This window comes from Muscardinus avellanarius (assembly GCF_963383645.1).
Source record: "Muscardinus avellanarius genome assembly, chromosome: 1".
NCBI lineage: Eukaryota > Metazoa > Chordata > Mammalia > Rodentia > Gliridae > Muscardinus > Muscardinus avellanarius.
Genome location: NC_137786.1, coordinates 141,826,297 through 141,839,549, shown reverse-complemented (window position 1 = coordinate 141,839,549; position 13,253 = coordinate 141,826,297). Strand labels below are relative to the sequence as shown.

General features: G+C 41.3%; 1 protein-coding gene across 2 annotated transcripts; it reads right to left on the bottom strand.

Annotated features, from left to right (window-relative positions):
* Nucleotides 1-260: 260 nt before the first annotated feature.
* Nucleotides 261-13,006, bottom strand: PIH1D2 (PIH1 domain containing 2; the record flags this gene model as incomplete). Of its 2 annotated transcripts, none has more annotated exons than XM_080705901.1 (5): nucleotides 261-278; nucleotides 8,502-8,767; nucleotides 9,839-10,084; nucleotides 11,426-11,549; nucleotides 12,830-13,006. In XM_080705901.1, 5 exons carry the CDS (start codon nucleotides 13,004-13,006, stop codon nucleotides 261-263), a joined length of 831 nt encoding a protein of 276 aa, XP_080562027.1. The 2 variants fall into 2 exon arrangements, with proteins under 2 accessions (XP_080562027.1, XP_080562026.1); XM_080705900.1 differs by lacking the exon at nucleotides 261-278 and adding an exon at nucleotides 4,137-4,271.
* Between the last annotated feature and the right edge of the window lie 247 nt (nucleotides 13,007-13,253).

The window sequence follows — 13,253 nt, the reverse complement described above, 5'->3', positions numbered from 1 at the left end:
TGTTTCAGTGTTGAATATGTTTTTAAGTGTTCATTATTACATGGTGCACAAGTGACACTCCATATATTCCACAAACATTCACTTTGCTGTACTATTATGATGATAATTCAATACATTATTCTGATTTTTCAGTACTTAGTATTTTAGGTTGAACTGAAGATGATGCAAAAAGAGTAAACTTCTCACAAGGGACCATAATTAGTATGAGCCAGACTGGTTCAAATAAGAAATTTCAAGGAGAATTCATCCTTTGCTAGTGCTTATGGCTCTGTTGTTCCCTTGAAAGAAAAATAAAAAGTTGCCATCTAATGAAAGTTGTTCTGAGTTAAAAATTAATCTCACCTATAATTTAAATCTGGATTTAGTATCTTTCTGTGTTAACAGAATGGAAAGAAGAAAAATAGAAATAGTATTTTGGGTTCAAATAATATCGTTTGAAAATTAAACTCTTTTCAGTGTGTTTGATTTACTATTTGATCTGTTGAGAATTTTTTTAGTTGATTAAGGTCCAGCATCAGCTATGTAGTTTTAAACTCTAATAGAGATAAATTGGTAAAATAAGGAGTGCATTTAGGAAGATATAATTAAACACTTTAAGCTCAAGGAACTGTTGATGCATCCCATGTTAGAACTTGGTACTTACTACCAAAATGGAAAGAAAGTAAGGTCTGGCTCTATTTACTCCCAGTTCTGAGGTTAGTGAGTTTGGAGTTATGGTTTCCTGCGGGATGGTCTATAAGAGTAAACCAGCATGTGAAAGACGCTAGGACTGTGCTGCGGGGAACTGTCATCAAGCAGTGCACAAACTGAGATATACGGGGAGATCATCATCATGCTGACAGGCGATCAAAAAACATGTGTGGAGAAAAATCTGGTCTTTGTTTCTAATATTGAGGGGGGAAAAGCCTTAAGAGAGTTCAGGTTAAAACCAGTCCACAGCCAGGCAAACAACTTAGACCCTCAGCAACTTAGTGAGACCCTGTTTCAAAATAAAAATAAAAGTTGGGCACGGTGGTGCATGCTTACAAACTCAGAATTTGGGAGGATGAGACAGGAGGATCGTGGTTTGCAGCCAGCCTCAGCTACTTAATGAGGCCTCTGCAACTCAGTGAGACCCTGTTTCAAAATAAAAAATAGGGCTCAGGGGTAGAATGCCCCTGGGTTCCATCTCCAGTACTACAAAAAATTAAAATAGGGCTAGGGATGTAGTTCAGAGGTAGAATATCCTTGGGTTCAATGCCCAGCAATATTACACATACACTCCCCCCCCCCAAAAAAAAAAGGCTCCACATTTTACTAATGCCATTCCTGGGCAACATTATGCTTTTTATAAAGAGGAAGAGGGGGCCTGGACATAGTGGTGTGTGCCTGTAATTCCCATACTTGGGAGGCTGAGATAGGTGGCTTGCAGTTTTGAAGCCAGCCTTAGCAATTTAGTGAGGCCCTCAGCAAGTTAGATCCTATTTCAAAATAAAAAAATTATAGCCCCTGGGTTCAATAATTGATACCACAAAAAGGGAGGGTAATAATGTTTTATTAATATAAAATTCATTAGAATATGAGAGGATATTTTTAAATTTCTAGAATATAAATTTAAAATTAAGTATATTAGACGTTGATACAGGTTTTATTGATGAGTATAGAAACACTGATCCAAGTTACACCAATATGTTGAGTGCTCAACATATTGGGACATATTTGATGGGGGATTTTCTAGAAAATACATTTTGGCTCTCTTTTCGTAAAATAGATAATGGTGAAGACATTCCAAGTGTTTTGAGGAGGGAGAATATAGTAGACTGGTTAATTTTAGGACATCATGCCATTTCTGAAAGCTTTTTAGGAGATAAATTATCCTCTTGAAAGCCTTTAGAATGTAAATTATTATCTTTTATTTTTTTTATTTTTATTTATTTTTTTATTTTTTGCGGGTCTGGGGTTGAAACCCAAGGGCATTTGACCTTCAAGCTATACCCACTGCCCTACTTTTTTTATTCTTTATTTTGAAAAAGAGTCTCACTAAGTTACAGGGTCTCACTAAGTGGCCGAGGCTGTCCACGAACCATGATCCTCAGGTCTCAGCCTCCCAAATGCTAGGATTATAAGCGTGCGCCACCACGCCTGGCTGTAAATTATTATCTTTCTAATAGAATTCAAAAGCTTAAATGTCATATAAGAATTATTTCTACTATACATACATTAGTTTCTAAAATTAAAGTTTTGGAATTAGTAAAAAGCCTTATAAACCTTATGTTGAAGTACACACTAATAATTATAAGAAAGCTGTTTTATCTAGAAAAGGCTACAGAATGTTTAAAATGTGATGTGTATATTGTTAAATTGGAATACAGATTAGATAGTTGATACTGTTCTGATAGCTTATTGGACATGTTTGCAAAACAAATATTACAATTTCTGTAGGAGAAAAGCACCTGCCCAAAATGAGAGATGGATATATTTTTGCTTATGATGTGCAATAACATCCAGTTACTGTGTCACTTTATCCAATCGAGAGACACCTGTCTGCCACCAGGAGTGCCGGGTAAGGTGGCACACACATGTAATCCCAATACCTGGGAGGCTGACACAGGAAAATTGGCAGGGTCAAGGCCAGGCTTAGCAACTTAACAAGACCTCAGCAATTCAGGGAAGCCTCATTTCAGTATTAAAAATAAAGCAGGGCTTGATGGTACATTTCTGCAATCCCAGTATTTGGGAGGTTGAGACGATAGAGGATCAGAGAGGATCGCAAGTCCACAGCCAGCCTCAGCAACTCGTCAAGACCCTGTTTCCAAATAAAAACTAAAATAGGGTCCATCCTCAGTACCACCAAATAAGTAAATAAGTAAAATAAAAATATAAAGGGCTCAGGGTATAGCTTGGAAGTAGAATGCCCCTGGGCTCAGTCCATAGTTACAAGGGGGTGGGCAGGAATCTGGCTGGGTTAGAGAGTCAGAGAAGCATAGGTTTGAATATTCTTATATTGCATCCTTTATCTGAACTATTGGAGGAAACTAACTGCTAGAGTCCATCCTGATATTAAAAAACTTTGCACAGCTGGGCGTAGTGGTGCATGCTTGCAATCCCAGCATTCAGGAGGCTGAGACCAGAGGATAGCGGTTCTAGGACAGCCTCAGCTACTACTTAGTGAGGCCCTCTGCAACTTAGAACCTGTTTCAAATTAAAGAATAAAAAATAGGGCAGGGGGTGTAGCTCGGAGGTCAAATGCTGCTGGGTTCTATCCCCAGACCTGCAAAAAGAAAAAGAAAAAAAAACTGCACAGTCAGCAAATTTTTTTCAATGCAAAACCTTACTAGAGATTTTTTTCCAAGTAATAAACCAAGAATTCAAGTTAATAAGATCACTACACATATCTTCAAGGATATCCTGGTTATGCTGTTTGTTTTTTAATACTTTCTGGTTGATGCCAAATTTGAGAGAGGGGGAAAATGAGTTAAAAATCATATATAACAGCTGAAGGGAAAATGTTACTCCATCAAAAGGAACTCTTAAGCCAAGCATGGTGGCACATGTGTGTAATCCTAGTATTTGGGAGGCTGGGATAAGAAGATGGAAGGTCCGAGGACAGCCTCAGCTAGTAGTGAAGCTCTCATCAACCTAGAGAGACCCTGTTTAAAAATAAAAATGAAAAAATAGGAAGCCAGATCACAGGCATGGTGGCGCACACTTGTAATCCCAGCATTTGGGAAGCAGAGATAGGAGGACCCTGGTTCGTGGACAGCCTCAGCTACTTAGGGAGGCACTTTGCAATTCAGTGAGACCCTGTTTCAAAATAAGGAATAAAAAATAGGGCTGGGGGTATAGCTCGGAGGTAGAATGCCCCCTGGGTTCAATCCTGAGTATGACACACACACACACACACACACACACACACACACACACACACACACACTATGGAATATTAGAAAATATGAAATTAAATTTTATACAAAAAAGATAGAATGCTCCCTGAGTTCAATCCCTAACACCCCCTACACAAAATAATCAGAATAAATTTATGACTAAAAAAAATACGGAATTAATGTTTAAGACAAACCACTACCTCTACCCATAATGTAGGTCCTATAATTCACATGACTTGCAGCACTAAAAACCCAAGACACGATGCTCTTATTTCACACCAATGGCATTGTGACAATTAATGTAGACTTCTCTTTGATAAGTTTTGCTGTAGTCATTTCAGTATTAACAGATTCTGGAAGGTTCAGGTGTAATCGGTACTTCTCAGAGACCTCGATCAGCAAATCATCCTAAGAATAAGAAAGCAAGAGGTTTGTTTGTTTTGCAGTACTGGGATTGAACCCAGAGATACACTACCTCCAAGCTATAGTTCCAGCTTTCAAATATTCTTTATTTTAGCTGGGCGTGGTGGCACATGCTTGTAATCCCCGCAATTGGGAGGCTGAGACAAGGATCACACAGGTTCGAAGCCAGCCTCCAAATAAAAAAATATAAAATAGGTCTAGGAGTATAACCTGGAGGTAGGGAGCCTCTGGGTTCCACCCCCAGTACTATCTATATATATATATATTCTTTATTTTGAAATAGGAGCCGGGCATGGTGGCGCATGCTTGTAATCCCCGTGCTTGGGAGGCGGAGACAGGAGGATCGCACAGGTTCGAAGCCAGCCCCGCTGGCTTAAGAGACCCTGTTTCCAAATAAAAATATAAAATAGGTCTGGGAGTGTAGCCCAGAGGTAGAAGGGTTTCCAGGAACCCCAATACCACCAAAAAAAAAAAAAAATACAGGTCTGTATTTTCTTTGTTAAAATCTCTGGATTAAAGTAGACTTCAGTAAATCCTTGCATTTGGATAAAATGACAATTAAGTCTAAGAGGACAGTCAAGTCGGCCGGGGGTGGTGGTGCAGTCTTGTAATCCCCATTTGTAATCCCCACGCTTGGGAGGCGGAGACAGGAGGGTCGTGCAGGTTCCAAGCCAGCCCCACTGGCTTCAGAGACCCTGTTTCCAAATATGGGGGCGTGGTGGTGCACACTTGTAATCTCAGCATTCGGGAGGCTGAGACAGGAAGATTGCGATTTGTGAACAGCCTCAGCTACTTAGTGAGGTCCTCCGCAACTCAGTGAGACCCGGTTTCAAAATAAAGAATTAAAAAAAAAAATAGGGCAGGGGGTGTAGCTTGGAGGTCGAATGCCCCTCCCTGGGTTCTATCCCAAGACCCGCAAATAAATAAAAAGAAATATGTGGTATAGAACTTACTGGAATAAAAGAAAAACAGCCTGGACTAAAGGAACTGACTTCAAAATTTAAAATATCCCTTTGGACCGCCGGGCGTGGTGGCGCACGCTTGTAATCCCCGCGCTTGGGAGGCGGAGACAGGAGGATCGCGCAGGTTCGAAGCCAGCCGCGCTGGCGTAAGAGACCCTGTTTCAAAAATATAAAATAGGTCTGGGAGTGTAGCCCGGAGGAAGGAGGGCTTCCAGGAACCCCAGTACCACCAAAAAAAAAAAAAATATATATCGCTTTGGACCACTAAAATTCCATGAGCAGAAAACAGGCTGAGCGCCCCTCAGTGCCTAAGAATGACATATTATACAACATTCCAAGGACTGGTGTTGCCAAGGTAGATACTGCAGAGGAAAGAACCTCCCAAAAAATAGAGTTGAAGGTCAAGGTGAACAATGGACGAGAGAGCCAGGCAACTGATCTTCTGGAGGCATCTAAGCAAGAAATCCCCTCCACTGCAGCGTAGGGGCCTCAGGGAGTTTCAGAATTGCAGTGTCCCAGTTAACTGCAGTACCCCTCAAATTTTTCCTACTTCTGAAAGGTAGTCTGGCTACCTGGGCAGACTGGTTAACTGGTTTTCTCTACCCATTTTACTTTGCTGTCTTCTGCCATGGTCTGTGGTTCAAGAGAAGAGCAGATTTCAAAGGCAAAATACTGTACTTTGCCAGGCATGGTGGCACATGCCTGTAATCCCAGTACTTGGGAGGCTGAGACAGGAGAATCACAGGTTCGAGGCCGGCCTCAGCAACTTAATGAGAGTATTTCAATAAAATAAAAATAATAAAATAAAGAGCTGGGGGGGGCAAGCCTGGCGTGGTGGCGTACGCTTGTAATCCCTGCGCTTGGGAGGCTGAGACAGGAGGATCACGCAGGTTTGAAGCCAGCCTCAGCTACTTTAGTGAGGCTCTCAGCAACTTAGTGAGACCCTGTTTCCAAATAAAATATAAATAGGTCTGGGAGTATAGCCCAGAGGTAGAAAGCCTCTGGGTTCCACCCCAGTACCACCAAAAAAAAAAAAAAAAAAAAAAAAAAAAAAAAAGAGCTGGGGGCATGGCTTGGAGGTAGAATACCCAACCACAGGGGAAAAAAAAGAGAAAAAAAAATTCTGTACTTTGGAGTCAATTAATGAGATCAGAGGATTGACTGAGGAAACAAAGAAGTAAATATACTATGACCAAGAGGTCAGACTGGTTGACTATAAGAATGTTTACTGTTAAGAATGTGTATTTGCTGCTTTTCTATAAGGTAAGAGGATTCTACTTCTCTGCCATTTGACTTCCTTTGATTACCTTGAGAAGATTTTACATTCCAGTCCTATTGATAAAAGGCTCAGCCAATGTAATGCAAGCATGTGCTATATCTGGTCTTTTTTTTTTTCTTTTTTTTTTTGGTGGTACTGGGGGTGGAACCCAGAGGCTTTCTACCTCCGGGCTATAATCCCAGACCCATTTTATATTTTATTTGGAAACAGGGTCTCACTAAGTTGCTGAGAGCCTCACTAAGTAGCTGAGGCTGGCTTCAAACCTACGTGATTCCTGTCTCCGCCTCCCAAGAGCGGGGATTACAAGCGTGCGCCACCACGCCCAGCTGCATGTGCTGTATCTGAAAGATAGGTTCTAGATCTACTACAGGAGCTGGCCATTTCTGTTTCCCTTCTGCCATGTGAAAGGCGTATCTCAGCTGCGAGTTATTCCTTCACCTGGATCATGGAAGAGCAGGCCTACCTGATTAAACCTTAACAAATTATAAGCCCCTGGAAAAAGGGGGTACTTGGGATTGAACTCAGGGGTATTCTATCTCAGAGCTACACCCCAAGACTAATTTTAATTTTGAAAGAGGGTCTTGCTAAATTGCTGAGGTTGGTCTCAAACCTGCAATCCTCTTATCTCAGGCTTCCCAAGTACTGGCATTACAATCATGTACCGTCATGTCTGCCAAACCCCTAAAATATTGGAGTTTCTTACTACAACAGAATAACCAACGACACCCCCAGCTCTGTTTTATTTCATATTTAAGATAAATATGCAACTGGGCATGGTGGCACACACCTGTAACCCCAGTATTTGGGAAGCTGAGACAGGAGGATTGCAGGTTCAGAGTCAGCCCCAGCAACTTAGTGAGGCTATCAGCAATTCAAAAAATAAAATAAATAAATAAAATAGGGCTGAGGGTATAGCCCATAGGTAGAAAGCCCCTGGGTTCTACCCCAACCATAAATAAATAGATAAATGAATAAATAAATAAATAAATAAATAAATATAACAAGGCCTTGCTAAGTCGTGGCACGGTGGCCTCAAACCTGTGACTCTGTCTCAGCTTCCCAGATCCTGGATTACAGGTGTTGCCAATGCACTGAGCTCCAGACATTTTCTTCTCATTAGTCCTTAAACAGTATTCTAACTACTTGCTATAGTTTGGGTCTTACGTGTCCCCAGGCATTCATATGTTAAAGGTCTGCTCCCTGGAGAAGCAGCTGGGAGACAGAACCTGGTAGGGGTGCTTAGGTGGCTAGAGGTGTGCCCCAAAGCAACTCATGGACCTTGGGCACTGCTTTCCTCCCTCTCTTGCTACCTGGCTGTGGGATGGACGGTTCTGTCCTACACACGCTCTGGCCCTGACGTGATGCTTTGTCACAGGCCTAAATCCTACTGCTTGGGAGGCCGACACAGGAGGATCACAGCTTTGCAGCCAGTCTCAGTCTCAGTCATCTTCAAAATGGAAAATAACATAGGGCTGGAGTTATAGCTCAGAGGTGAGAATGCTCCTAGGTTCAATCCCCAGTACAAAAAAAAAAAAAAAAAGCAAGCAGAAAAGGAAAGCCACCTGATTGTGTACTAGAACCTCTGAAACTATAAGCCAAAATAAACCTTTTCTCTCTTGTCTCCCTCGTTTTTCCCTCCCTTCCTCTCTGTCTCTCTCTTTCTCTGTGTTACTAGGGACTGAACCCAGGTGTGTGTGTGTGTGTGTGTGTGTGTGTGTGTGTGTGTGTGTGTGTGTGTGTACACCACCAGCCCTAGTTTGGAGGGTCTCACTAAGTAGCCTGAGGCTGGCTGTGAACGTGATCCTCCTGTCTCAGCCTCCCAAGTAGGATTACAAGCGTGCGCCACCGCGCCTGGCTAACTATACCATTTTATATAAGGGACTTGGGCATCCATGGATTTATGTATCTGTAGGAGTCTCTGAAAACAATCCCCCATGGATACCAAGGGACCACTGTATAATTGACTCAACGTACCTCAGAAACACTAAGGTCACAGAGAGAGACTGAATTAATACCAGGTAATTCAACTTGCAATTCAATTGTCAAAGGTTTCTTGTTCTGATCCTTCACGATATTCAATGCATAGGCTGGCATCCTCATCTCCACCTGGGTTTCAGTACTAGAAATCTCTTCTATCAAGCATCCTGTTTTCCCTGCAACTTGGTCTTTTGGCAGTAACAGCGGAGGCAGGTGAGCCGGACTGATTTCAGTGCTGCTTTTTATCTGTCCAAGAGTATGTTCTTTATGGGAAAAAATGGAAGAAGTAAAAATACGATGAGTTTGTGAGCTATAAGACATGTAGTGTTAGAGGAGACGGCAGATAAAGCGGCAGTTAAATTGCTTTGGGAATATTGAACCAAAAGAATCTGAGGACATAGCTCAAGGTAGAGGGATTGCCTGGTATGTGAGGCCCCGGGTTTGTTCCAAAGTGCTGCAGAAAAATTAAAATAGAAAAAAGAATTTGATTAAAAATTATCAGGATTTATAAATCTTCATGAATACTCTTTTTTTTGTGTGGTACTGGGGATCCTGGAAGCCCTTCTACCTCTGGGCTACACTCCCAGACCTATTTTCTATATTTCTGAAACAGGGTCTCTTAAGCCAGCGCGGCTGGCCTCGATCCTCCTGCCTCTGCCTCCCAAGCACAGGGATTACAAGCGTGCGCCACCACGCCCGGCTTCATGAATACTCTTTAACATTTCTATTATCTAATATATATTTATATTTTTAGATTTATTTATTTATTTATTTATTTATTTATTTATTTAATGGTACTAGGGATTGAATCCAAGGGCATTCTACCTCTGAGCTACATCCAAAACCCTATTTCACTCTTTATTTTAAACAGGGTCTCATCAAGTTGCAGAGGGGCTCACCAAGTTGCTGAGGCTGGCTGGCCGGGAACCTGCAACCCTCCTGTCTCGGCCTCCCAAGTACTGGGATTCCAAGTGTGCACCACCACGCCCGGCTTATCTTTGAAAACTGAAGAATTCTATCTTGCAAAATGTACACAGGTTTACATTGGAGAAAAAAATCTTAAGCCAATTTAATTTAGTGTTTTGTTGTTGTTATTTTGGTACTGGGGATTGAATTCAGGGCATTCTACCTCTGAGCTATACTCCCAGCTCTATTTTATTTGGAATCAGAGTCTTGCTAAGTTGGGGAGAGCCTTGCTAAATTGCTGAGGCTGGCCTCAAACCTGCAATCCTCCAATCTCAGCCTCCAAGTACTGGCATTACAGGCATGTACCACTGCGCTCAGCAAAATCAGTTTGGTTTTAAACTAAATTTTAAACTAACTATTCATCTTACCCTTTGTCATCTTCTCTCTCACATCTCTGCAGTCAGCTTGGATTCCCATCAGGTTTCGTTTCATTCTTTGAGTGCTTCCTTTTATTCTAAATTTGGTAATATAGTAAGACGGTGAGAGAGTGAACTGGAGTTTCTCTTCAATGCATTTCATGGCCATTTTTATTAACTGATCTTTTTTCAATTGGTCTTTTTCTGCTGCCTGGAGAATGTCAGGATTGTAGGCAACATCGACAACTGTGTAAGTATCTGTGTGTAATTCAGAAGACATGAAGTAAAGACAACTGGCTTCTCCAATGACACTGCCTCGTAGTATATGAAACTATATTCCTGATAAAGCTAGAAAGTGAAAAATCCCTTGACTGTATTTTCAGAGGCAATTACAATGACACTATATACATAAAATTCCAATTAAGGCACTGCTTAGCATTTTTGGATGGGTTAAACGTAGCTCCTATTAAAATTTGTTCTTTATACTGAGGATTAAACCCAAAGGCATTCTAATCTCTTTCTTTTGTTCTTTCTTTCTTTCTTTTTTCTTTTTTTGTTTTTGTTTTTCTTTTTTTTCTTTTTTTTTTTTGCGGTACTAGGTACGGAACCCAGGGGCATTCTACCTCTGAGCTACACCCCCAACCCTATTATTTTTATTCTTTATTTTGAAACAGAGTCTCAATGAGTTGCAAAAGGCCTAAGTAGCTGAAGCTGTCTGCAAACAGCGATCCTCTGGTCTCCACCTCCCAAAGTATTGGGATTACAAGTGTGTGCCACCATGTCTGGCTTCCCCCAGTCGTCGTCGTCGTCTTCTTCTTCATCGTCGTCTTCTTCTTCATCGTCGTCTTCTTCTTCATCGTCGTCTTCTTCTTCTTCTTCTTCTTCTTCTTCTTATTATTATTATTATTATTATACTGGGTGTGAAACTCAGGGGCTTTCTACCTCTGGGACTATACTCCCAGACCTATTTTGTATTTTATTTGGAAACAGGGTCTCACTAAGTTGCTGAAAGCCTCACTAAGTACCTGAAGCTGGCTTTGAACCTGTGTGATCCTCCTGTCTCAAACTTCCAAGTGCTGGGATTACAAGCGTGCATCCCCACGCCTGGCTATTATTTTTGTTTTGAAAGAAGGTCTTGCTAAATTGCTGAGGCTGGCTTTTAACCTGCGATCCTCTTGTCTCAGCCTCCCAAGTACTAGGATTATAGGTTTGTGCCACCATGCTGGCTTTTATTAGAAAATTTCAACAGTATCAAATTTGCATGGAGCTAGATGTGGTGAGGCACATGTGTAATCCCAATACTTGGGAGGCTCAGACAGGAGGAGAGCAGGTTTGAGGCTAGCCTCAGCAACTTAGACCCTGTTTCAAAATAAGATGTAAAATCTGGCTGGGCATAAAGTTTGGGGGTAGAATGCCCTTGGTTCAATCTCCAATAACCATACTCCCAATATTTTTTGCATGGAGGTAAATTAATTGGTCATTAATTATGTTACCACCAAATAAAATATCTTTCTTAAAATGCTTTTACTAAGAAAATATGACCCATGCTTATTCCCAATAAAATTCATGAAATGCTTCCTCTTCTTCAGTGCCATGTACCTGATTTCTCAGAGATATCTTCTGGTCTGCCAACACTTAGAGGTACAGGATGAGTGGCTGATTTGGGAGCAGGGATACTTTTCCACTGACACAGGTTGATAAAAAGCATTTTTTCTTCTGGTTTCTGGAAAGCAAATAATTTGGACATCTCAAAAAGTAGTTTTTTTTATAGTACTGGGAATTGAACTTAGAGGCATTCTACCTCTGAGCTACACCTGCAGCCCTTTTTGTTTTTGTTTTGAAACAGGATCTGGCTAGGCTGCTGAGACTCTTGCTATGTTGCTAAGGCTGTTCTCGAGCTTGCAACCCTCCTGTCTCAGCCTCCCAAATACTAGGACTACCGGAGTGCATGGTGATGCCTGGCTAAAAGAACTAGCTTTTGCTAGTATGCTAAAAGCAATGCATCACAGGGCTAGCAGAGAGAGAATTTTAGGCACAGAACCATTCCAAACTGTATTTCATCAATTATATGTTTACTACTTGATTTCTCCAAAGCTTCTCACTTTTCATCATGAATCCAGCTGCTGTTCCCTCCCAGAAGAACTTGAGAGAAGGGGAAATTGAGCTAAGCAGCTGTTTCAGGTGCATTTGACCCTACTTCATCACCTCATTATCTAGCCAACAAAATAAATTCTCTAATCCCAGTATTTGGGAGGCTGGGACAGAAGAATCACAGGTTCAAGGAAAGCTTTAGCAAATAGTGAACCTCTTAACAACCTAGTGAGATCCTGTTTCAAAATAAAAATAAAATAGGATAGGGGGCTGGAGGTGTAGCTAGGAGGCAGAATGCCTCTGGGTTCAGTCTCCAATAACACACACACACACACATACACACACACACACACACACACACACACACACACACACACACACACTTCTGACGAGCATGGTAGTGCACGCTTGTAATCCCAGTGCTTGGGAGGCTGAGACAGGAGAATCACACAGGTTCTAAGCCAGCCTCAGCTACTTAGTGAGGCCCTGTTTCCAAATAAAATATAAAATAGGTCTAAGAGTATAGCCCGGAGGTAGAAAGCCTCTGGGTTCCACCCCCCAGTACTACCACCACCAAAAACCAAAAAAACAAAAACAAAACAACAACAAAAAAAAAACACCTTCAATTCCACGATTCTCTAGTAAATCTTCCTAGAAACTCATGTTGAGATTTACAGAAAAAAAACTCATTTACAGAAAACAAAACTCATGTTGAGATTTACAGAACATATTGGACACGAATTTCCCATTCTTACTCCTTCAACACAATCTTACACACTGTGTTTTATTTTCTGTTTACAGTTTCCACCAAGTTTTTTTAAGTTGGAAATAGCCACAGTTAGAGGTGAGGTATTCTCTGGTTATTCCAGGATCATTTAAGACCTCCCCATCTCAGGCACTAACTCTACATACCAATATCCTGGTGCGTAGGCAAAGATGCGGTTCTGGTCCAGCATAGAACTGTTTCCCCTCTCTCATCTCCTGTTGGATGAAGTTTTTGTATCTCTCAGGATCACTTTCAGCCATGTCATCTAGGAGGGTCCAGAATTGACTAAGTTGGGTGAATAGACCCTTTGAAGATATCTCCATGATTGATGGTGAAATTGGCCTCCGAAAAACACAATTGAAGGAAAAATATGTGTAGCTATTAACTCATTTCCTGTATTTAGGAAAAGAAGAACACATCAGGATTACTTTGGTGATGTTAGCTGTCCTTAACACCTGTGTCTAAAAGATTGTGGCTTAGCACCACGTTTGTCTTTTCAATTATTAATACCCCTTCCTAAATTCTCAAGTTGTCTCTCAGATAAGGCCTTATCTCTACCTGGACCTTCAC